Source organism: Mirounga angustirostris, unplaced genomic scaffold (genome assembly GCF_029215605.1).
Source record: "Mirounga angustirostris isolate CCGP_5_RB_7025 unplaced genomic scaffold, mMirAng1.0.hap1 SCAF_15, whole genome shotgun sequence".
Classification (NCBI taxonomy): Eukaryota; Metazoa; Chordata; class Mammalia; order Carnivora; family Phocidae; genus Mirounga; species Mirounga angustirostris.
This window is the reverse complement of record NW_026991723.1, coordinates 56,884,176-56,910,203: the sequence shown is the minus strand read 5'-3', so window position 1 is coordinate 56,910,203 and position 26,028 is coordinate 56,884,176. Positions and strand designations below refer to the sequence as shown.

Genomic DNA, 26,028 nt, shown 5'->3' with positions numbered 1-26,028 from the left:
TTATTTATTTATTTGAGAGAAAAAGAGCATGCACAGGGGTAGAGGCAGAGGGGGAGAGAGAGGGAGAAGCAGACTCCCCGATGAGCAGGGAGCCTGAAGTGGGGCTCGATCCCAGGACCCTGGGATCATGACTTGAGCCGAAGGCAGGAGCTTAACCCACTGAACCACCCAGGTGCCCCGAGAATTTGTGTTTTGGAGACCTATTATGTTTTGTCTCGTGTTTTCTCCTTATTCCTGAATTTTATTCTTATCTTATACTATGATTTGGAAGTTTTGCTTACTACCATGCCTGCTTTCTTGCAGATTTTCTATTTTGTACATACGTTATTTTGTATATACTGTATATGATGACTTCGGTGAGCAGTGACCGTTCCCGAGGTGCTCGGGAAAAAACACAAACTTCAGCGACACAGGCATCACAACTACAGAAACAAGTAGTACAGGTAAGTTTTTGTGGAACTCTTGTGTAGAGTTATGTTAATTAGGGAGCACATACTCTCCTTTGTTGGATACCTTAGGATTTTGAATCTTGTTTTTATTCATTTTTTTTTTTTTTTAAGATTTTATTTGTTAGAGAATGAGAGTGAGAGCATGAAGGGGGAGGGTCAGAGGGAGAAGCAGACTTCCCGCCCAGCAGTGAGCCCGATGCGGGACTTGATCCTGGGACTCCAGTATCATGACCTGAGCCGAAGGCAGAGACTTAACTGACTGAGCCACCCAGGTGCCCCCCAAATCGAGCATTTTATACACGTTTTTGACTAGATTTGCAAACCCTTTTTCAGAGGCCCATCATAAATTTCAGATTGACGATTTGATTATACTTTGACAGCTAATACAAGTACTTTTTTATAATCAGTCATAACCAAGTGCCCTGTTGATGTTAAGGGAGTAAGGGAGACAGAGAGAGTAGACTCTATTGTTGCTTTACATTTTTCTGTATAAGGTTAGCCTTAAATTTTGCTTCTATCAATAGACTTAAAACTCTGCTGTTCAGGGTGCCTGGGTGGCTCAGTTGGTTAAGCGACTGCCTTCGGCTCAGGTCATGATCCTGGAGTTCCAGGATTGAGTCCCGCATCAGGCTCCCTGCTCGGCAGGGAGTCTGCTTCTCCCTCTCCCACTCCCCGTTTGTGTTCCCTCTCTCGCTGTGTCTTTCTCTGTCAAATAAATAAATAAAATCTTTAAAAAAAAAAAACAACTCTGCTGTTCAGTGCTTGTTCCTAAATACATTTACCCTGATAATTATTCACAACTGATATGAAAGACTACCTCTTGTTGGAAAAATTTTGACTTTTTATACTAGACCCTCCTTTTGTAGGTGAATGCTTAAGAGGCTATTCATGAAACTTTTTTTTTTTTTTTTAAGATTTTATTTATTTATTTGACAGAGAGACACAGCGAGAGAGGGAACACAAGAGGGGGAGTGGGAGAGGGAGAAGCAGGCTTCCTGTGGAGCAGGGAGCCCGATGCGGGGCTCGATCCCAGGATCCTGGGATCATGACCTGAGCCTAAGGCAGACGCTTAATGACTGAGCCACCCAGGTGCCCCATTCATGAAACATTTTCTTATCAAAGAAGAAATACAATTTATGAATAATCATAGGTGCAACCCTGTTTATAATCAAATATAAAATAAAACAACATTTTGTTGTTGTTCATCCAGTCAGTCAAGATTAAAAGTGTAATCTTTTAGGGGTGCCTGGCTGGCTCAGTCAGTGGAGCGTGCGACTCTTGATCTCACATTGTAAGTTTAAGCACCACATTGGGTGTAGAGTTTACCTCAGAATAAAATCTTTTTTTTTAAGTGTAATCTTTTAGGGTTGCTGGGTGGCTCAGTTGGTTAAGCGTCTGCCTTTGGCTCGGGTCATGATCCCAGGGTTCTGGGGTGGAGCCCACCATTGGCCTCCCTGCTCAGTGGGGAGCCTGCTTCTCCCTCTTGCCCCTGCTTATTCTCTCTCTCTCAAATAAATAAGTAACATCTTTTAAAAAAACTAAAAAAGAAAAAAAGTGTAATCTTTTAAAGAGGGCCAAATGAAATGTTGGGAATGTAAATTGTTTCTGTCTCCCACCCAAGTAGAGTCCTTGGGCTGATTTCCAGTGAATCAGTCTCCAGACTGGAGGAGGGAGGGCTCTCTTCCTCCCAAGGGTTGTTGTCACTAATAGTTTTCCATGGGCACTTTGGGGATGGCTCATTTTATTTAAGTAGATGAAAAACTGCCCACTGAGCTGTGGGAAGGATTCTTAGACCTTTACATTCCTAGTTTTCCTTTTTAAAAAAGTATGGTGAGAATTTCTCAGAAAAGCAGTATGAATAACATTGTTCATGTTCATTTATGCATGAATCCCATTCTAGGAAGTATTTCCTAAGGAAGCAACCTTAAACTGGGGGTGGGGGTAGCGCTTTATTCTGTAAGATGTTTTTTGCCCAGTTCTAAATGTCCAAAGGTAGGTTATCTCAGAACACCTCTATCAAAGCAGAGGGATGTAAGAGAGAAGACCATTAACTCTTAGATTCTGAATAAAGTGGGTCTGTCACTTTACCAACTAGATGAATTACTTAAGTCTTTTTGAACCTCACTTAAAAAGAAAAAAACCCAAAAAACATGCTTTGAGATTTAAATAAGAATAGTATACATAATTCCTGAATATCCTTCATCCAGATCTCCCAAATATTAACATTTTTACCATGTTTATATTTTTCTCCTTCCTCCAAAAAAGAAACTACATACAGTTTTTCCCCACAGCCTTTTGAGAGTAAGTTGTAGATGTGGTAAATACCACATCTGAGTACTTCAGTATGTTATTTGTCAAAGACATAATTACAGAACAGTTATTAAAAAATCAGGAAATCAACTCATGTAATCTACGGACTATATTACTGTAGTCCCAGTTGTCTCAATAATGTCCTTTTTTTAGCTAATTAAGTCCTTTATCATACATTGTATTCAGATGTCCGTTCTTTTAATTTTTTTTTTTTTTAAAGATTTTATTTATTTGAGAGAGAGAGACACAGCCAGAGCAGGAACACAAGCAGGGGAAGTGGGAGAGGGAGAAGCAGGCTTCCCGCGGAGCAGGGAGCCCGATGCGGGGCTTGATCCCAGGACCCTGGGATTATGACCTGAGCCGAAGGCAGACGCTTAATGACTGAGCCACCCAGGCGCCCCTCTTCAGTCATTTTTAATGTGGAACTTCGTTTCCTCTGGTTCATAACATTGACCCATTTGAAGAATATAGGGCAGTTACTTTGTAGAATAACTATCAGTTTTAGTTTGTCTGAGATACTCAGAATTATGCATTTTTGAAGATTTATTTATTTTATTATTTTTTTAAGATTTATTTATTATTTGAGAGAGAGTGCGCAGAAGTAGGGGGTAGGAGCAGAGTGAGAAGCAGACTCTCCGCTGAGCAGAGAGCCAGATTCGAGACTCGATCCCTGGGTTCTAGGATCACAACGCGGAGCTAAAGGTAGACACTTAACCGACTGAGTCACCCAGGCACCCCAGAACTCCAGATTTTTAAAATGTGACATGGAGGGGTGCCTGGGTGGCTCAGTCGGTTGAACGTCTGCCTTTGCTTTGGGTCCTGGGATCCACAGAGGTGGGCTCCCTGCTCAGCGGGGAGTCTGCTTCTCCCCTCTCCCTCTGCCCCTCCACCTGCTGCTTTCTCTCCCTCCCTCCCTCTCTCTCTCTCATAAATAAATAAAAGTGACTTTTCAGGATGGTTGTAAGGAATTAGAAATGGTGTAGGTTGTATTCAGGAATTGTTAACCTTTACTCATTGTATATTCCACATAAGTTATGAAGTGATTATAATACCGTTTGAAATTATGTTGGAAAATGCCTGGTTCCTGATCAACTGAGACAGGACCCAAAATTATAGTATAGAACGACTGTTAAAACAAGAAAAAAAAAAGACAAGTAGACTATGTTAATAATGTTTATCTTTGGGTGGTAGGCATAAGGATGATTAAAAAAATCGTACTTCATTATATTTTCCAAATTTTTTCATTGGCAAATACAACAAAAAATATTTGGCTTACGTAGAAAAGTTGTCAATACATTCTTCACTGTGAAAGTAGCTTAGCTCTGGGGCGCCTGGCTGGCTCAGTCATGGAGCATGCAACTCTTGATTTCAAGGTTGTGAGATCAAGCCCTAGGGGGCGTGGAGTTTACCTAAAAAAATTAGGAGGAAAAAAAAGAAGAAAGTAGCTTAGCCTATTATAAGCCAAGTGAATGGAAGTAATGCTGCTTTTCTTGGCAAGACCTGACAGTTGGGTGGTGGATGTCACTAGTGTTTGTCGTAGGGTAGGGTGCAGTCACCTTGTTTAACTTCAAATTATCAGTTGATTTTGCTTTTTCCTCTGATTTTTCAAGTTGTACAGATTTCTTGACATTTCCCAGAGGTTGTCTGACAAGTTTCCTGTCTTAGTTGAATTTATGTTTGGGGTTTTCTTTATCGCATATTTAACGTAATTTTCTTGGCTAGGTTAGTCACCAAAGGTAAAAAATATTTAAAGTTCTGATTTAAAATGCTTTTTATTTCATTAATATGATAGGCTAGTACTGCAGCACTGTAGTTGTTAAACATCTGTTAAATGCATCAGGTCCGCTTTCAGAAGTTATGTCTAAATGGCCCTCTTAGGAAGAATACAGATGATATCACTGAAGAGAAATGCAAAGAATATTTGAGTCTAATACTTAAGCTGAGAAAATTTAGTCTGAATAAATTAGTAATTGGTATTTATCTAATGTATGACTTTACATTTTATTATAATTATTATTATTTTTTTCAAAGATTTATTTACTTGACAGAGAGAGACACAGTGAGAGAGGGAACACAAGCAGGGGGAGTGGGAGAGGGAGAAGCAGGCTTCCCGCCGAGCAGGGAGCCCGATGTGGGTCTCGATCCCAGGGCCCTGGGATCATGACCTGAGCCGAAGGCAGACGCTTAATGACTGAGCCACCCAGGCGCCCCTTTACATTTTATTTTTTATTTTTAGGTATGTATGTGTAATTTTAAAGTAGACTCCACACCCAACATGGGGCTTGAACTCCAGATCCTGAGATCAAGATTTGCATGCTCTACTAACTGAGCCAGCCAGTGGTCCCTTAACTTTACATTTTAGAAATTTGGAGGTGAAACAATATAAAATGAAAATGTAAAAAATATGTGGAAGCCCCAGACTGTTACCTATAGCAAAACGCTATTACTAATAACTATTCTTAAGTGAAAGTCTGTGAATTCAAGTGTTTTCTTGCTAATACTTTGTAAGATAGTTTAATAGAGTCAGGGGAAGCATTTTGTGTGTGTGTGTGTGTGTGTGTGTGTGTGTGTGTAACTAGGTACATTAAGGAATCAAAGGCAGTTCTCAGGCCAGCAAATTTAAATATTGCTGCTTTCAGATCTGTTATTAGTGACTGTCCCCCCCACCCCCCCATTACTTTTAATCCCATACCCATTTCAGAAAGATACTACAGCCAGAGTCCCTGGTTTTATGTGTGTCTTGTACTCTGTGACATTGCTGTGTGTTATATTTTCTGTCTGAAATGTCTTGAACCAAGCACATTCTTTTTTTTTTTTTTTTTTTAAGATTTTATTTTTTTATTTGTCAGAGAGAGATGGAGAGCACAAGCAGGGGAAGCATGACAGGAAAGAGGGAGAAGCAGGGTGAAGTGTTGAAATTTTCCCCCCTAACATTTTGTTAGGAAGATGTTCAAATACAGAGAGTCTTTGAAAAGAGTTGTATGGTGAACACCCATACACTCAAAATTAGCTTTTTTTTTTTTTTTTCTTTTAAGATTTTATTTGACAGAGAGAGACACAGCGAGAGAAGGAACACAAGCAGGGGGAGTGTGAGAGGGAGAAGCAGGCTTCCCGCGGAGCAGGGAGCCCGATGTGGGGCTCGATCCCAGGACCCTGAGATCATGACCTGAGCCGAAGGCAGATGCCCAACAACTGAGCCACCCAGGCGCGCCCCCCCCCTTTTTTAAGATTTTATTTATTTGAGAGAGGGAGACAGAGATAGCAAGAGAGAGCACAAGCAGGGAGGAGAAGGAGAAGCAGGCTCCCCGCGGAGCAGTTAGCCCGATGCGGGGCTTGAACCCAGGACTCTGGGATCATGACCTGAGCTGAAGGCAGACGCTTAATGACCAAGCCACCCAGGCACCCCCCAAAATTAGCTTTTTGATATATTTGTTTTATTACATCTGGCTAGCTATCCATTGTTTTACCTTATTTTCTTGATGCATTTCAAGGTAAATTAAAGTCACCGATATAGTTTAGTCCTATGCTCTTTAGCATATACACATATCTAACTAGAGTTTGATATTTGTTTAGGTCCCCCCCCCCACTTTTCTAAGTTGAAATTTACATAGGGAGACATTTTAAGTGTTACCAGATTATTTTTTGTTGGATGCATGTACCTGTATAACTCAGTCCTCTCTCAAGATACAGAACATCACGGGGCGCCTGGGTGGCTCAGTCGTTAAGCGTCTGCCTTCGGCTCAGGTCATGATCTCAGGATCCTGGGATCGAGCCCCGCATCGGGCTCCCTGCTCGGCGGGAAGCCTGCTTCTCCCTCTCCTACTCCCCCTGCTTGTGTTCCCTCTTTCGCTGTGTCTCTCTCTGTCAAAAAAAAAAAAAAAAAAGATACAGAACATCACCCTCATCCCAGAAGCTTCTGTAGCTTTTATTATGTTTTCTTGGTGCAGGCATCCTGACTTCTTTTAGGCTTCTGGCAATTTTCTTTATGTACTGCTGATTTCTTTCACCTTGCCTCTAACTCTCATTTTATCATTTTTTTTTTTTTTTTTTAAGATTTTTAAATTTTTATTTGACAGAGTACAAGCAGGGGGGAATGGCAGGCAGAGGGAGAGGGAGAAGCGGGCTCCCCTCTGAGCAGGTAGCCTGATGCGGGGCTTGATCCCAGGACCCCGGGATCATGACCCGAGCCGAAGGCAGACGCTTAACCATCTGAGCCACCCAGGGGCCCCTCATTGTATCTTTTTATGTGCCTCTTTTCCCTTAAGACTCTGCAGGTTTCTCATAACTAATGTGGACTGTGTTTTCTAGTCTTCGCACATGTTGTAGTCATTTTCCTCAGTCTTCAAGTATAAAATGACAGAAAAAAACATCATCTTCCGTTATATCCCTTCCTTCTTATGGCAACCACACTAGCCTAGACCCTCATTACTATATTCTTAGACTGATAAAATAGGTTCCTCCCTAGCTTGGAGGCAGTGTGATTGATACACTCGGCACTACATACCTGTGGTAGTTAGGAACCCTATGCCTTTAACATCCAGCATAAAGTGTTAGTAAATTGCTTAGGGGACACTATGGTGTTGAACTGTACTACTATGTCTAAGATCTTTCCTAGCAATAAAATTGAAGCTCCACTTCACGATTTAATAATCTTTATAATAGGAACTTTTTTTTATCTTATGGAAAGATAATGCTTGCTTGCCAGATTGTTGTTGGCCCTTTCCTGTATAACAGTTTTTCTGAAGTTTGCATGCATATTGTAAGGGTGTATATTTGGACATTTTCCATCTTTATATATGTATGCTCCTACCTTCCTTGCTTAATTGCCTCAGGACTTTCCTTGTCTAATTGCTTTAATTAGACCCTCCAGTACAAAAGGTTAGAACAGACACCTTGTTTTGTTCTTGATATTAGGGGGAAAGCTTTCATTTGTCTTTCACTGTTAAGTATGTTGTTAGCTGTGGTTTTTGTAGTTGCCTTTATTAGGTTGAGGAAGTTCCCTTCTATTTCTGATTTGTTGACTCCTTGTTATCATGAAAGGATATTGGATTTTATCAAATGCTTTTTCTGTGTCTTCTGAAATATTCATGGGGTGTTGTTATTTTATTAATATGATCTATTACATTGTTCAGATGTTAAACAACCTTGAATTATTGGGATAAACCTTACTTGGTAATGGTATATAATCCTTTGTGTATGTTGCTGGTTTGCTAGGATTTTGTGAAAGATTTTTTCATCCATAGTGGTATTTTTCTGTAGGTGTCTTTTCTTGTGATGTTTTTGATTTTGGTATCAGGATAATACTGACCTTGTAGAATGAGTTAGAAGTGTTCCCTTCTATATTTTTTGGAAGAGTTTGTAAAGAATTGGTATGCATGTTAATACCTTCATCATTTGGAAGAATTTACCATTGAAGCCATCTGGCCCTGGGCTTTTCTTTGTGGGAACTTTTTATTTATTTATTTTAAGTTGGCTCCACAACCAACATGGGACTTGAACTCAAGACCCTGAGATCAAGAGTCCCATGCTCTTCTGACTGAGCCAGCCAGGTGCCCCTGTGGGAACTTTTTGATGGCTAATTCAGTCACTTGTTATAGAATTTTCATTTTTCTTGACATAGTTTCAGTAGTATCTTTTTAGGAATTTTTTTTGTCTAGGTTATGCAGTTTGTGGCATACATTTGTTTATGGAATTTTATAATCCTTTTTATTCCTCTAACATAGGTAGCGATGTCCCCAATTTCATTCCTAATTTTAATGACTTTAGTCTTCTCTCTCCTTTCTTGGCTGATCTAGCTAAAAGGTTTGTCGGTTTTGTCGATTTCCCCTCTGCAAAGAATCAGATTTTTTTTTTTCCTACTGTCTTTTTCGTTTATTTTTACTGTTGTCTCTGTTACTTCCTTCTTTAAAAAACAAACTATTTTGGAACAGGCTCCTGGGTGGCTCAGTCGTTAAGTGTCTGCCTTCGGCTCAGGTCACGGTCCCAGGGTCCTGGGATTGAGCCCCACATCGGGCTCCCTGCTCTGTGGGAAGTCTGCTTCTCCCTCTCTCACCCCCTCTGCTTGTGTTCCCTCTCTCGCTGTGTCTCTCTCTGTCAAATAAATAAATAAAATCTTAAAAAAAAAAAAAAATCTCTGCACCCATCATGGGGCTTGAACTCTCAAACCCGAGATCAAGAGTCATATGCTCTACCAACTGAGCAAGACGGTCACCCCTTCTGTCATTAATTCTTAGCTTTTTATTTTTCCTTTTTAAATTTTTTACTTAAAATATTTCACCCTTTCACCTTTTATTTCTCTTGAAGCATTAACTGTTAAAAGTTTATTTTTGTGTTCCTTCTTTGTGTGTAGTCCTCATTTTTATTTCTTTTTTTTTTTAATGTTTTTTTTAAAAGATTTGATTTATTTATTTGAGAGAGAGAGAATGAGAGAGAGCACATGAGAGGGGGGAGGGTCGGAGGGAGAAGCAGACCCCCTGCCAAGCAGGGAGCCCGATGCGGGACTCGATCCAGGGACTCCAGGATCATGACCTGAGCCAAAGGCAGTCGCCCAACCAACTGAGCCACCCAGGCGCCCCTCATTTTTATTTCTGAGTTAGAAAATAATGAAGTTATTTATGTATTATATAATTTTCCTTATGCCCAGTGCCTTTTTAAAAGATTTTTATTTATTTGAGAGAGAGCGTGCATGAGCAAGGGGAGGGTGTACAGAGAAGAGAGAGAAGCAGCAGAGTCCTTTCCCCTGAGATCATGACCTGAACCGAAGTCAGACACTTAACCGACTGAGCCACCCAGGTACCCCATGCTCGGTGCCTTTTAGTTTTGAGATAGAAGATAGCAGTTGGGCTGTATTCTTTTTTTTTTTTTTTTTAAGATTTTGTTTATTTTTTTTGACAGACACAGCAAGAGAGGGAACACAAGCAGGGGGAGTGGGAGAGGGAGAGAGAGAAGCAGGCTTCCCGCTGAGCAGGGATCCCGATGCGGGACTAGATCCCAGGACACTGGGATCATGACCTGAGCCGAAAGCAGACGCTTAACGACTAAGCCATCCAGGCGCCCCAGGGCTTTATTCTCTAGGTACTTTTTTTTTGGTGTGTTTTCATTGGTTATGGGGGTATTATCTTCTTACTCTGTTTTTCTTAAAATAACTTTGTATGGGATTTGACCTTTATTTTTCTCTTGCTCTAATTTATGTGCAGTGAGTTTTCTTGGACTTTCAGATGGCTACATGGTTATGAGTGGGTTTTCTAATTTAGAATAAATTAATAATTTATTAATTTAACTAATAAACCGTAGAGAGTTTCTTTTCTGTGTAATTATGTTGGCTTACTTTCTGAGATTTCCTGGCCCCTTCCCCTCCACCATTGCGGACCTTCTTTTCTTCCCTGTATATGTGGCTTAAGTTTTTTTTTTTTTTAAGATTTTATTTATTCATTTGTCAGAGAGTGAAAGAGAGAGAGAGCAAGTGAGCACAAGCAAGGGGAGCTGCAGGCAGAGGAGGAGGCAGGCTCCCCGCTGAGCAAGGAGCCCGATGGGGGCTCCACCCCAATGACCTGAGCCGAAGGCAGACGCTTAACGACTGAGCCACCCAGGCACCCATTACTAAGTATATTTTAAAAAGATTACCCTTACTTAGTGATTTAAGAAATAAAAATTAGACCAAATAGAGACCATTTTTCATTGATTAAATTGGCATTTTTTAATTTTTTAATTTTTATTTATTTTTTAAAGATTTTATTTATTTATTTTGACAGAGAGAGAGAGACAGCTAGAGAGGAAACACAAGCAGAGAGAGTGGGAGATGGAGAAGCAGGCTTCCCGCCGAGCAGGGAGCCCTACGTGGAGCTCGATTCCGGGACCCTGGGATCATGACCCGAGCTGAGGGCAGACGCCTAACAACTGAGCCACCCAGGCGCCCAGAATTGGCATTTTTTTTTAAATTGGAAAGATTTTGAAAACAGGCTGTTTTATACTGCTGGTGGAGAATAAATCTTTGTAGCCAGTGTGCAGAGAATTTTTGAACAGATGGTTTGAAATGTTTTTTTCTTTATTTAATTTAAATTCACTTAGCCAACATACAGTACATCATTAGTTTCAGATGTATGAAACATTTTTCTAGATATTTCTTTGGTCAGTAGTTTCACATCTTTGTACTTATTCTAAGAAAGCTATCATGGATATGTGTACAAATTTAGGTATAAGACTTGATCTCTGTAGTATTTGGGTAGAAAAGTTGTTCATTATTAGCTCCTTGATTTATTTTTTTCTTCATTCTCTATGCTCATTCAGTAATTTAAATGGTTTAACTTTTTAAATATTTGTTGGGAGTTAGTAAAGGTTTTAGTGAACAAGGGTAATATTTTTATTTTTTTATTATTTTTTGAAGATTTTTATTTATTTGAGAGATTGAAAGTGAGGGAACATGAGCGGCGAGGGATGGTAGAGGGAGAAGGAGCCCGACTCAGGGCTCCATCTCCGGCTCCTGGGATCAGGACCTGAGCCGAAGGCAGACGGGTAATATTTTTATTTCTGTAAATTTTGGGAGTGATTTTAGGTTTATCAGAAAGTTGCATGGAAATAGTACAGAGAGTTCCTATGTGCCCCTCACCTAGTTTCCTGTTATTAATCAAGGTACCTTTGTAAAAGCTAACAAGCCAAATGGGCATATTACTATAAACTCACTGCACAAAAGTTACTTATTTACTTATTTATTAAATTAATTAAAGATTTTACTTACTTGAGAGAGCACGAGTGGGGTGAGGGGCAGAGGGAGAAGCAGACTCCCTGCTGAGCAGGGAGCCCAATGCAGGGCTCGATCCCAGGATTCTGGGATCATGATCTGAGCCGAAGGCAGACACTTACTTAATTGACTGAGCCACTCAGGTGCCCCAAGAGTTAACTTTTTTATACAGTAACTTTCTAATTTTTTTTTTAAGATTTTATTTATTTATTTGACAGAGAGACACAGTGAGAGAGGGACCACAAGCAGGGGGAGTGGGAGAGGGAGAAGCAGGCTTCCCACCAATCAGGGAGCCCGATGCGGGGCTTGATCCCAGGCCCCTGGGATCATGACCTGAGCCGAAGGCAGATGCTTAACGGCTGAGCCACTCAGGTGCCCCATAACTTTCTAATTTTTTTTTTTTTTTAAGATTTTATTTATTTATTTGAGAGAGAGAATGAGAGAGAGAGAGCAAGAGAGGGGGGAGGGTCAGAGCGAGAAGCAGACTCCCTGCCGAGCAGGGAGCCCGATGCGGGACTCAATCCTGGGACTCCAGGATCCTGACCTGAGCCGAAGGCAGTCGCTTAACCAACTGAGCCACCCAGGCGCCCAACTTTCTAATTTTTTATTGCCAAAAATACTACAAAAGGAAACGGCAAAATTTCAGTAATTTGATTTTTTTTTTTTTAAGTGTTTTGGGGGGCGCCTGGGTGGCTCAGTTGTTAAGCGTCTGCCTTAGGCTCAGGTCGCGATCCTAGGGTGCTGGGATCGAGCTCCACATCGGGCTCTCTGCTTGGCGGGAAGCCTGCTTCTCCCTCTCCCACTTCCCCTGCTGTGTTCTCTCTCTCGCTGTGTCTGTCTCTCTCAAATAAATGGATAAAATATTAAAAAATATTTAAAACAAATGAGTGTTTTGGCTGAAAAGCCACTGGAAGAGAGTTTTCTGTTAGGGTGACTAATTGTAGCATTTGAAAGTTTCCTTTTTTTTTTTTTTTTAAGGTCTTCTTTATTTGTCAGAGGGAGAGAGAGAGCCCACAAGCAGGGGGGCGGCAGGCAGAGCAGGCAGAGAGAGAAGCAGGCTCCCTGCTATGGGACATGATCCCATGACCCTGGGATCATGAACGACCTGAGCCCAAGGCAGCCGCTTAACTGACTGAGCCACCCAGGTGTCCCTAAAGTTCCCTTTTTCTTAAAAATTTTTAAATTGTGGCTTAAAAAAAAATTAATTTAAAAAAATACATATATTTTTTAGCTTTCATTTATTCATCTGAGTGAGAGAGGGAGACTGAGAAAGAGACAGAGAGCACAAGCAGCGGGGAGAGGCAGAGGGAGAAGGAGAAGCAGACTCCCTGCTGAGCAGGGAACCCGATGCAGGGCTCAATCCCAGGACCCTGAGATCATAACCTGAGTTGATAGTAGACGCTTAACTGACTAAGCCACCCAGGCACCCCTAAAAATAATTTTTATTACGTTAAATACAGCCGTTTTTCTTCAGAGCTGACCAGGATATCTTAAAAGAGTTGACAGCAGAGCTTTTTTGTTTTGTTTGTTTTTTGACAGACATGCTGGTTCTAAGCCTGTGTCCTAGTAGTCTCCACTACTTCCTGTTCTTCTAATTTTCTGTAGTTCTTATTTACTCCCATTTCCCCAAGGGAAAGAATATTTAAATGAATCACATGGCCAGTTAAGATGAATAATAACTTTAGGTCATTTGGCCAAAGGAATGGGACCCTTATGCCATTTAATTTGATGTTTATTTGGCTTATGGAAGCAAGTTGTAAACATTTGAGAGCTCTAATCAGTATTTTTGTTACAATAGAACTGTAGTGCTTGAGCTTTTTATCTTTTTGCAGCAGATTTTGGCATCTAACTTGTGTTTAAGGTGCTGAGATCTTTTTAACAATTGTGTATGTACTTTTCAGGCAACAGCTGAACAGATGCGTCTTGCTCAAGTGATCTTCGATAAAAATGATTCAGAATTTGAAGCTAAAGTTAAACAGGTATGTTTGTGGCAAAGATACTATTATTTTGATAGTAGAATCTCCCTAGTTACTAGTGTTACCAACAATGAGCTAGACATTTGTGAAGAAGCACCCTGACCTTGTCTGTACCTGTGTATAGAGAGTACATTTAGTATTTGGCAAGTTCTCAGAAAATTTTGTTTAATGTTAAGAACCAAATTGCCTTTTCCAACATGTTGATGATTCCAAACATATGCTGCAAAAATATAACATTAAATTTTAGTGTGATGTCTTCATTTAGAATTTTAGTGAGAGGCCTTTTTGATAATATAAATTTAAAAATCTTCTGATAAGACTTCTTTTCCCTTCAAGATTCTAGAAATCAAGCTGTATAACCCTTACCTCAGTCCAGACCTTGGAAGAGGTCTACAAGTAATTGTTCCTTGAGTGAATGTCCCACAGTGGACTTGTTACTGAGAGTTAGCTGGAAAAGGAAAGAAGCCTTGGTTCTTTTCACTGCCACCATAAAGAATTACGGAACAGCAGAATGAAAGCAAAGCAGAGGGCGCCTGGGTGGCTCAGTCGTTAAGCGTCTGCCTTCGGCTCAGGTCATGATCCCAGGGTCCAGGGATCGAGTCCCTCATCGGGCTCCCTGCTCAGCGGGGAGCCTGCCCCTCTCTCTCTCTTATGAATAAATAAATAAAATCTTTAAAAAAAAAAAAAAAAAAGAAAGCAAAGCAGAGTTTCATTAAAGTATACCCCCAAGGGAGAAGTGGGCTAGTCAAGAGACAGTGGCCCTGGAAACTTGGTGGTGTGGCCTTCTATCAGTTTTTTTCTTTTGGGCGGGCCGTAGGGTTGCAACATTTGAGTGACAGGCCTGGATTATATAATAGCCAACTTTCCCAAATTGTATTCAAAATGCCTGCATGGGGTAAGAATCTGCAACATTATTTCTATTTTAGAGACATTAGGTTAAATAAGGACAAACTGCTGCTTTCTGCACAAGTGCAACAAGCAAATTTAGCTCTAACTCCTGCCCAGGATGTTGTAACCACAAACCCATTGTTAGTTGGGGAGAATGGGGTGGTTCCCAGGCTGTCCTCACTTGCGGGGCTCTCCATTATGATATCTAAGGTCCATCCTCCTATTGCTCATGCCTAGCTTCCTGCCTAACTTTTTTAGCCCTTTACTCTGTAAACTCTTTGTTTATACTTAGAGTTGCTGTCATTAGACTAATAGTAATAGTTTTAGAAGGCCACAAAAAGGATTTATTAAAAATGATAGAACTTGGGCGCCTGGGTGGCTCAGTTGGTTAAGCAACTGCCTTCGGCTCAGGTCATGATCCTGGAGTCCCGGGATTGAGTCCCGCATCGGACTCCCTGCTCAGCGGGGAGTCTGCTTCTCCCTCTGATCCTCCCCCTCTCATGCTCTTTGTCTCCCATTCTCTCTCTCAGATAAATAAATAAAAATCTTAAAAAAAAAATGATAGAACTTATTCTCTGGAATGAGATTTATGTATAGCTCGAGACATACTTCTGCATATCGTATTTTCTTTTGTCTGAATAGTATAGCAGATACACAAAAAAGAGCACTGGTCCAGGAGTTCAGAGTTTTATGGTTAAACTTTAGTTTTTTTGTGTGTGTGTTTTATTTTATTTGTTGTTTATTTATCAAGACAAACTATCCCATAACCCAATATTCGTGTTTCATAGTTCAGGAACACAGGTCAGTGACAGACTTCAATGGAACTCAACCCAAAGAAATTCTTTACATTCCAAAATCACTTTGCACTCTGAAAGATACCAGCCTTCTTCATCTCCTCAAAATCTTTCATAGAATCATAATTTCTGTAGAAATCTGCATATGCCTTCTTTCTTGGTTCGGCCACAGCAAACTTGTAGAAAGCTGCAACCCCCAGGGCTACAGTGAACGCTCCAACAATATGAAATCACAGGCGCTTGGCCAGAAGGCCTCGCATCTGAGGTTTCGTCAAAGCACTGGAAGTCATGGTAGTTATTCTCCTCGACACCAACCTCAAACCTAACGTCCTCCCTAACTGATACAGAAATGGACCTAAACTTCAGTTTGATCTCTTACTAATCCAGTCACTGGGGGGTAATTTTGATAATGTTCATCTTATCACTTGCATATTACAGGTATTGGGTTAATACACACACTGATAAAAACTGACGCTAGTCGATATCCAAAGACCAAAGGACTGGAAAGCTGTAGTGCGTGTAGAACTTCCACTGTGCAATGCAGGGAAGAAAGCAGAGAGTGGTATAGTGCAAAGAGCTCTAGTTATGAAATCAGGATACCTGGATTCTGGATAGGCCTTCCTATTAGTTTTTTGACCACAGAAAAATCACTTCACATATTGGCATCAAACCGTTTTGAACAGGTGGTACATACTAAAACAGTTAAATGTGTGTAAAAACACAAGAGATACTTAAATTATACATTTGTTCGCTAATAATTGAGAAACTTGTACCTAATTTGTGATTGTATTTGTGTTGAAAATGCCAAGTAGCTTAATCTCCCTTGTTAAAGAGAATGTACCAAGGGGATTTCTTTCATTACTTCAAACATAGCACGCTGTTGAAGCTGCTTGCACAAGTACTATGTCTAGGAGTGAGTTTGTGATAGTTGTAGAATTGCACTTGTGAGACCTTTGGGTGTTGTCACTTACAAGTATGTGGAGTGTTCTAATCCAAGCAATGATAAACCACCTAGGGATTGTTTTCTTTGTACAAAATAGTTGGACTGGATGTTCAGTTAATGGTGGCCACATACACTTATTATTTGAGTAGTTGCGAATTTTGGGAATCCCAGGCCACTGAACTAAGTTGGAGTAGTCAGAGCTGATTATGAGTATGCGGAGAATGTTGGTATATATGTATGTGTATACTGCTGATTAATAATCTGATACTTGGTCATCTTGGAGGTGAGTTGATCTGTCATTTGACTCTTCTGTATTGATGAAAAGACAAGTGATGGTCACAAAAAGCAGGGAAACCTGTTCTTGCATTATAAGCTCAGAGTATGGAAGGAGGCCATCTTCATGTGGAAGGATTGTGTAATTTCTGTTTGTAAATAGAAGAATCTTAGGGGTGCCTGGGTGGTTCAGTCAGCTGAATATCTGTCTTCGGCTCAGGTCATGATCCCGGGGACTTGGGATCGAGCCCCACCTCTGGCTCCCTGCTCGGTGGGGGACCTGCTTCTCCCTCTCCCTCTGCCTGCTGCTCCCCCTGCTGTGCTCTCTCTCCCTCTCTCTCAAATAAAGAAAATCTGAAAAAAAAAGAAAAAAAAAAGAATCTTAAAGTTGATATCATGTGCCACTTTGGGGTCCCCTTAACCATATTCTTATAATTTCAACAGCTTATGGAAGTGACGGGGAAAAATCAGGATGAATGCATAGTGGCCCTACATGACTGTAATGGAGATGTGAACAAAGCTATCAATATATTGCTGGAAGGGAATTCAGACACGGTAAGAATTATTAATAAGTATTATTAATTGATTTGCAGTGCTAAGGTTTATCTCCAATTCCATATTGCATTTTGGACTTCACCTTTTTTGGGGTGGGGTTGGAGGGCATTATGGGTTCCATTCCATGTTTGTTTTAAGACCAGAAAGAACACTAACCTGAAATGACTGTTTCTGTTACATACGGTTTCTTCATGAAGTTGTAGAATCTGAAGACTGGAAAGTGAACTTGGTCATCTGCTCCAGTCTTACACAGTTCCCAAATTCTTTGGGCCTGTGGACATTTTCACCACCTGAAAAACTTCCCTTGGCTACTCTGCTCATGTTTCTTCCTCTCAATTGTCATCTCTTTACTACTCCTTATATCTCTAGACTAACAGAAAACCAGAATTTGCTGGTGTATCTATTTGCTTATGTGTGAATATTTTACAGACACATTTTCATGACCATTTGACAGATAAAATAAGAAAGAAAGGTGTTGTTGTTTTTAAGCTTAGTAAATTTTGAGGATGCAGGCACACTAAAGCTTATCCTTTTTATTTTAGGAAGATATAACTAAAGCCACACTAGGCAGTTCTCAGCCCCAATCTCTTGATTTCTGCATTGAGATTGCACACTGTTTTTCTTTTCTTTTCTTTCCTTTTCTCTTTTTTTCTTTATAAGATTTTATTCATTCGAGAGAGAGTGTGAGTGAGAGAGAGAGAGCAGAAGTGAGGGGAGGGTTAGAGAGAGAGGGAGAAGCAGAGCAGGGAGTCCAACTCGGGGCTTGATCCTAGGTCTGTGGGATCATGACCTGAACCGAAGGCAGCTGCTTAACCAACTGAGCCACCCAGGCACCATGTGCAGTTTTTCATTTGTATTTTCTTTTTTAATTAATTAACTAATTTGAGAGAGTGAGCACAAGCAGAGGGAGGGGCAGAGGGAGAGGGAGCAACAGACTCCCCGCTGAGCAGGGAGCCCAATGTGGCACTTGATCCCCAGGACAGTGAGCCGAAGGCAGTTGCCAACTGACTAAGCCACCCAGGCGCCCCTCATTTGTATTTTCAAAGCACCATTTCAAAACAGATTAAAACAAAATAATGATTCTCCTTAAAATGGGGTATAAAGATGAACAAAACCAAAAGTGCCTTCCTGTCAGTGTTCAGGTTTAATCAGGTTCTCTCTTTTTTTTTTTTTTAGATTTTATTTATTTATTTGAGAGAGAGAATGAGAGAGAGCAGGAGAGGGAGGAGGGTCAGAGGGAGAAGCAGACTCCCCGCTGAGCAGGGAGCCCGATGTGGGACTCGATCCCTGGACTCCAGGACCATGACCTGAGCCGAAGGCAGTTGCTTAACCAACTGAGCCACCCAGGCGCCCCTCAGGTTCTCATTTTTAAGGATAAGGCTGTATTAGGGACAGGCTATATAAAAATGAACTGTTGTGACAAGCTCAGAAGTATCTTTATTTAATATGAAATAAAAAGAATGAGTTACATAATTAAAAAAAATCAGATGTTTGGGATAGTATTTCACTATTTGAGTATAGCAGTATCTGTGGGTAAAATTCCATGCAAGATAACACTAGTCTGTCTGTTGGGTAAGTACATCATGTTAAGTGACGAAATAAAATTTTGAATAGTTTTTGTCTGCTGATACTTAGGCTTATATTTTCTGTGTTTTATTAAATATGGGGAATGTGTTTACCTCATTGCTAATGGATGTGGTATAGAATGGCTCTCAGTTTTTGTTTTTGTCTTGTTTTTTTTTGTAGAGAGGGAGAGAGTGGGGGAGAGACATAGGGGAGAGGGAGAGAGAGAATCTTAAATAGGATCCATACCAGTGCAGAGCCTGACTCAGGGCTCGATCTCACAACCCTGAGATCATGACCCGAGCCACAATCAAGAATTGGATGCTTAACTGACTGAGCCACCCAGGTGCCCCTAAACTACCTCCTTCATAAAATCACTGTGAATAAGTGAAATATTTCCAAACTGTTAATTGGAGGGCCTGTTTTCTTTTTATATGTTGTAGGTAGGTCAGGATACTACTCTGTGTTGCCTTTCCTTTAGCTCTAGCTGACTTCATTCTTTTTCTGTGGTAGTGGGCTGAAGTTTTAAGTCTTTGTTTTGTTTTTTTTTTAAGATTTTAAAGATTTTATTTATTTATTTCACAGAGAGACACAGCGAGAGAGGGAACACAAGCAGGGGGAGTGGGGGAGGGAGAAGCAGGCTTCCTGCAGAGCAGGGAGCCCGATGCGGGGCTCGATCCCAGGACCCTGGGATCATGACCTGAGCCGAAGGCAGACGCTTAACGACTGAGCCACCCAGGCGCCCCTGAATTTTTAAGTCTTAAGTGAATGTCCAGTTCTCTGTGTTTTACTGAGTTTTAACATCTTATGATCCTTTGGGACTGAACCCAAAGGAGGTAGTCCAACCGAAGAAGTTTGAATGATAAAGAACATATCTTTGGTTACCTTGAATCTGGAAATCATGTAGTGATTTAGGATCTAGTTTGGTTTCTTCATAGATCAGAAAACAGCAAATTAGGTCCTGAATACAGACACAAAAGGTGTATGCTGGTTGAGAGATGAGAAGGCTGTGGTAGAAATGGAGAGGCAGAGGAAAAGTCCTTTTGAAACTCTGGTTTGTTTAGGATCATACTTCCATAGTGTTTGTCTTGTCCCCTACCTGATTGCTGTCTGTAGGAGCCATGGCTAAGCAGCTGTAAGGAATATCTTCCCCTGACTAGGATAGAGTTCATTGGAGTGGAGGTGCTAGACAAAATAAATACTATAGGGTTGCCAGTAGCAAGAACATTTAAACCATGAAAGCAAACAAATTTTGTCCTTTTTGTGCCAGGATCTTCTGAAACAAAATTATTATTAATATTATTATTATTATTATTTAAAGATTTCTTTCTTTCTTTCTTTGACAGAGAGAGAGAGGGAACACAAGCAAGGGGAGTGGGAGAGGGAGAAGCAGGCTTCCTGCCGAGCAGGGAGCCCGATGTGGGACTAGATCCCAGGGACCATGGGACCGTGACCTGAGCTGAAGGCAGACGCTCAACCGACTGAGCCACTCAGGTGTCCCTTATTATTATTATTTTAAAGATTTTATTTATTTATTTGAGGGGGAGGGATCGAGAGAGAGAGAGAGCCCAAGCAGGTGAAGGACAGAGGGAGAGGGAGAAGCAGGCTACCACTGAGCAGGGAGCCAGATGTAGGGCGCCAGATGCAGGGCTTGATCCCAGGACCCTAGGATCATGACCTGAGCTGAATGCAGCCGCTTAACCAACTGAGCCACCCAGGCGCCCCTGAAACAAAATTATTACTTTGAAAAAAAAAAATGTTAGGAGTAATTGTCCATGATAATTTTTTTTTTTTAATATTTTATTTATTCATGAGAGTCAGAGAGAGAGAGAGAGGGGGGCAGAGGCAGAGGGAGAAGCAGGCTCCCCACCTAGCAGGGAGCCTGATGCGGGGCTCGATCCCAGGACCCTAGGATCATGACCTGAGCCGAAGGCAGACGCTTAACCATCTGAGCCACCCAGGTGCCCTGTCCATGATAATTTTAAGGATGAGTTTGTCTTTCTCATGTTAGAGGAGCTGTCACAAAGGAAAACATTGAACATGATCATAAGTACTAATAAACCTTTTATTTCATTATAATGCTATTTTTAGTCACAGAATAGTTCTGAAATATCAGTCTCTTGCATTAATGTACTCTTTTTAAAAAAGTAATTTGTGTTGGCAAATAAGAGGTGGGAGAGTGATTTTTTTTTTTAAAGATTTTATTTATTTATTTGACAGAGAGAGAGGCAGCGAGAGAGGGAACACAAGCAAGGGGAGTGTGAGAGGGAGAAGCAGGCTTCCCGTGGAGCAGGGAGCCCGATGCGGGGCTCGATCCCAGGACCCTGGGATCATGACCTGAGCCGAAGGCAGACGCTTAACGACTGAGCCACCCAGGCGCCCCGGGAGAGTGATTTTTAATTAGCTGGCCTGGAAAGCTGCTTTTCTGATTACTAAATGTAGTGTCTGGGAGGACCATTCTTCCTCTTAGAGTTTCTTCAAGACCTATTCTGCAAGTGGCCAAATACAGATGACAAAGGTTGTCAGAAGTTCAGTTGAAAATCTTTTATAATTATTTGGTTTATGTTGAAAGCTTGTGTGCATGCTCACAGACTGTTGTGTCAAGTGTGCGATACTCTCTTTAGCATTTACAGTGGCATTAGACCAGTTGCCCCTTAAGTTTGCTCTCCTTACTTTCTCCCACAAATAAGCTGTTGTCAGTCTTGTAGATTTCACAAGCCCAAGACTTACTTATGGGTGTCCTTTGCTGAATGAAATGGGGTAAGATGTTTTTCTCAAACGTTTCACATACTGGGGCGCCTGGGTGCTCAAGTCGATTAAGTGTCTGTCTTCGGCTCAGGTCATTTTCCCGGATTCCTGGGATTGAGTCCCCCATCGGGCTCCCTGCTTCGTGGGGAGTCTGCTTCTCCCTCTGCCCTTCACCCTGCTTGTGCTCGTGCGCTCTCTCTCTCGCAAATAAATCTTAAAAAAAAAAAAAAAAGACAATATAAGTTGTATACATATGCACCTGTGCTGACTATACCATGTGTAATTTTTCTAGGACTTTTACTTTTTGTCTTGTTAACCTAAGAGGACAGGATTCTGTCTTGCATAGGTGTCTTGTTTATTCATATTAGCAAGCATAATTGAGTTTGTACATTGCAGAATTATTTCTCTGGAATAAATAAGCTTTATTGTTTCCTGTAATTAAAAAAGCAATGCAGAGGGGTGCCTGGGTGCCTCAGTCAGTTGAGCATCTGCCTTCGGCTCAGGTCATGATCTCAGGGTCCTCGGATCGAGCCCTACATTGGCCTTTGCGCTTGGCAGGGCATCTGCTTCTCCCTGTCCCTCTGTGTGCGCTCACGGTCTCTCTCTCAAATAAATAAAATCTTAAAAAAAAAAAGTAATGCAGAATGATAAAAAATTAAATTAAACATCCTCATTTAGATAACTCCTTTTTTCAGTATATACATATATATATGTATACATACACACACATGGGCTTCTCTTTGAACTAAAAAATGTAATCCTATTTTTTACACAGTTGGTTAGCTTGCTATACTTATATCATGGATCTGTTTCTGTGTACACCTGGATAACTTTTTTTCTAAAGATTTTACTTATTAGAGAGTATGCACGCATGCACGACAGCATGAGTGGAAGGGAGAGGCAGAGGGAGAGGGAGAAGCAGAGAGGGAGAAGCCCAATGCTGGCCCCATCCCAGGGCCCAAGGTCCCAGGATCATGACCTGAGCCGAAGGCAAATTCTTGACCAATTGAGGCGTATTTCCTTTGAATAAAGGCCTGGAAATAGAATTGCTGGGTCAAAAGCTGTGAACTAATTAAAGTTTGGGTATTATTATTCCTAGGTAGGCTTGTAGGAAGATTAGAATAGATCAGTATTCACCAGAAGTGAATATACCAGATTATTCTGCTGTAACTGTCAGTTGTTGATTTTTAAAAACTATTGATAAAAGCTTATAGTTGGAAAACAACTTGTTTTAGTATTTTTTTCACATCTAATGATTTTATATGTAACTAAATACATGGGTTGAGTAGAGGCTTGTAGATGTTAAAAAAATTCTTTCTAGGGCGCCTGGGTGGCTCAGTTGGTTAAGCGACTGCCTTCGGCTCAGGTCATGATCCTGGAGTCCCTGGATCGAGTCCCGTATCGGGCTCCCTGCTTGGCAGGGAGCCTGCTTCTCCCTCTGACCCTCCCCCCTCTCATGGGCTCTCTGTCTCTCTCATTCTCTCTCTCTCAAATAAATAAATAAAATCTTTAAAAAAAAATAAAAAAATTAAAAAAAATGTGTTTTAGGGGCGCCTGGGTGGCTCAGTCGTTAAGCATCTGCTGTTGGCTCAGGTCATGGTCCCAGGGTCCTGGGATCAAGTCCCACATCGGGCTTCCTGCTTGGTGGAAAGCCTGCTTCTCCCTCTCCCACTCCCCCTGCTTGTGTTCCCTCTCTCGCCATGTCTCTCTCTGGCAAATAAATAAAATCTTTAAAAAAAAAAAAGGTGTTTTAAATCTGGCCTCCACTGTTTTGGAAGTAATTCAGCTATGTTTCTTTAATTTTAGTTTATTAATTTCTAGTGCTTATGTTTATTTGGATATACAATATTAGTAATTTCCTTTTGTTCCTAAGATTTTTTTAAGCTTAAAATAGTTACTGGTCTTATTTTGGGATTGAGTCACTTCAAATCTCTTGTGAAATGAGGTAGATGATGACAAAGTAAAAAGAAACAAATGCGTCAGTTTGGAGATTGCTCAGTAATGTACCTTTATTGATATCCTAATACCAATTATTTTCACAAGAACGAAGTGTTCTTTTATCAGCAGTTTATATATATATATGATTTGTTTTGAATCATCATTAGAGGAGAGGCAGAGAAGGTTGTTATTTGACTTCTCATTAGAAACACGTCTTTGAGGTTGAAATTTTGGTCACTTAGTTTAAAAAAATAATCCCTGATTTTATTTGCCTACCGTTAAATTTTTTTAGATGGTTACTTTGGTTAACTGAATAGAGCAAGTTATTCCTGAGGTTTTAGGGAAGGACTTTAATGTAATTTTGTATTCTTTGAGCTAATCTACTTATTCATAGGTTTAAGGCCTGCTGAGGTAGGTGGAGGTGGCATAGTGTGGGAGCTTGGGGAAATTACCTTTTATTTTTATTTTTTATTTTTAAAGGATTTTTTTTTTTTTTGAAGACTTTATTTATTTATTTGACAGAGAGAAAGAGAAAGAGAGATGGAGCAAGCACAAGCAGGGGGAATGGCAGGCAGGGGAGATGCAGGCTCCTTGCCGAGCAGGGATCCCGACGTGGGACTTGATCCCAGGACCCCGGGTCATGACCCAGCTGGAGGCAGACAGATGCTTAACTGACTGAACCATCCAGGCGCCCCTCTTTTTAAAAGATTTCATTTATTTATTTGACAGAGCGAGAGAGCACAAGCAGGGGGAGCAATAGAAGGAGAGGGAGAAGCAGGCTCCCCGCTGAGCAGGGAGCCCGATGCGGGGCTTGATCCCAGGACTCTGGGATCATGACCTGAGCTGAAGGTGGACGCTTAACCATCTGAGCCACCCAGGCGCCCTGACCTTTTATTTTTATTTTATTTTATTTTATTTATTTTATTTTATTTTTTAAAAAGATTTTATTTATTTATTTGACAGAGAGTTAGCGAGAGCAGGAACACAAGCAGGGGGAGTGGGAGAGGGAGAAGCAGGCTTCCTGCCGAGTAGGGAGCCCGATGTGGTACTCGATCCCAGGACCCTGGGATCACGACCCGAGCCGAAGGCAGATGCCCAACGACTGAGCCACCCAGGCGCCCCCGACCTTTTATTTTTAAATCAGCACAGGAAAAGGCTCTGTGGTGGGACAACATATAGTGTGTTGTTAATTCAGCTAGTTGCTGTAGTCTTTTGTGCTGTATATGGCAACAGGAGCTTAGCAAGAGATCTGCTGTCTTTTTCATCAGAAAGTAGAACTATATGGATAATAATTAAAATGTTGGCAAGTGAGCTGCAAGGCATGGGTTATTAGGTCTGAAAGGTATATATGCACATATCCTTTTTAATTGTATACACTTTGATAACAACTCTGAATGACCACTCTTATCTTGGTAGACTTCATGGGAGACTGTAGGGGGAAAGAAGAAGAATTTTGTAAAAGAAAGTTCAGAAAACAAAGAGAATAGAGAGAAGAGAAGTGAGAGAGAAATAAATCGTGGACGTGGAAACAACCGGAAAGGAAGAGGTGGCAATCGTGGGAGAGAGTGTAAGTACATTTCAAAAAATTTTTGTGCACACTGAAAAGCTGAAAGAGTGGTCCATCGAATGCCCATAAATCTAGTGCCTCAATGCAGTGTGTGTTTTTATAGGTAACACTTAATAATGAGCTACAGCTGAACCGTAACTGATGCAGTTTTATATTAGCACTTGCCTTGGCTGTAGGTAGGTGTATTGTGTGTTTTAAGACTGCCTTCTGTTATTTATCAAGTATACCCTCTAATTTTAAAGGAGGATTTTCATTCACTGATAGATAATGCTGTTTATTCTTCCTACTTAATGGATACTCATTGTAATAGGCAAGGGTTAGATTAAGAGGGAGGTTGTCGAATAGGGAAGATTTTTTCTCAGTCCTTTCATTTGACCCATATTTTGGCATTATTACCCATAACAACACAACCTTATGTGCAGACATACCATCTTAGAAACTTTACTAGTGTATTTATTCCACAGATGTTTACTGAGTACCTACTATGTGGCAGGTACTCTAATAGGCATAGAGCAATGAAAAAACAAATCTTTGTCCTCCTAAAACTTTTTTTTTTTTTTTTAAGATTTTATTTATTTATTCGACAGAGAGAGACACAGCGAGAGAGGGAACATAAGCAGGGGGAGTGGCAGAGGGAGAAGCAGGCTTCCCGGGGAGCAGGGAGCCCGATGTGGCGCTCCATCCCAGGACTCTGGGATCATGACCTGAGCCGAAGGCAGATGCTTAACGTCTGAGCCACCCAGGCACCCCTGTCCTCCTAAAACTTTTAATGGAGGTAGAGTGAGATGTAACAATAAGAAAGAGAAGTTAACATGTTTTGCAGTAATATTACAGTATTTTAATGATGTTATATGTGGAAATTATACTGTGGGGGAAAAACAGAGGCAGCAAGATGGTGGTTTTAGGGAAGGGATTGACAAAGTTAAATGGAGTGGCCAAGGAAGGCACTCACATGGGATAACATTGACAACTCATGGATTTAGGCTAGGCCATGAAAGAGGTGAGGAGAGCAAGCTGTTCTCAAAATTTATGTATTATATAGAGTCATTAATTCCAATATAGGTATGAGGAGAAGATAAGACTCTGCTGGCATATTCTGGATAGCATCTTGGGAAAACCTGTCTCTAACACTAATTTTTTTAGCAACTCGTTATTTCCTTGGTATTGTTGTTTTGCTACTCTAGGCCTTTCCAGGCTTCGAACCTAACCAGTGAGCCAGTTTTGGTGTGTATTACGTACAGCTGCATAACAAATGTGGCTTTTTGAAGCAAACTTGCTTTAGGGGTG

General features: G+C 41.0%; 1 protein-coding gene across 19 annotated transcripts in view; it reads left to right on the top strand.

Annotated features, from left to right (window-relative positions):
- UBAP2 (ubiquitin associated protein 2) overlaps positions 1 to 26,028 on the top strand; it is a 134,146-nt gene that overhangs the window by 44,233 nt on the left and 63,885 nt on the right. For 12 of the 19 annotated variants that reach the window (XM_064578987.1, XM_064578986.1, XM_064578981.1 and 9 more), the window contains 4 exons: positions 304 to 443; positions 13,398 to 13,475; positions 16,815 to 16,925; positions 24,591 to 24,741. In XM_064578987.1, coding sequence (XP_064435057.1) covers positions 345 to 443; positions 13,398 to 13,475; positions 16,815 to 16,925; positions 24,591 to 24,741 — 439 coding nt within the window. In that variant the 5' untranslated portion in view covers positions 304 to 344. Of the gene's footprint in view, positions 1 to 303; positions 444 to 9,653; positions 9,834 to 10,510; positions 11,271 to 13,397; positions 13,476 to 16,814; positions 16,926 to 24,590; positions 24,742 to 26,028 lie in introns of those variants that run through there. The other 7 variants (XM_064578992.1, XM_064578995.1, XM_064578997.1 and 4 more) reach the window with 7 other exon arrangements.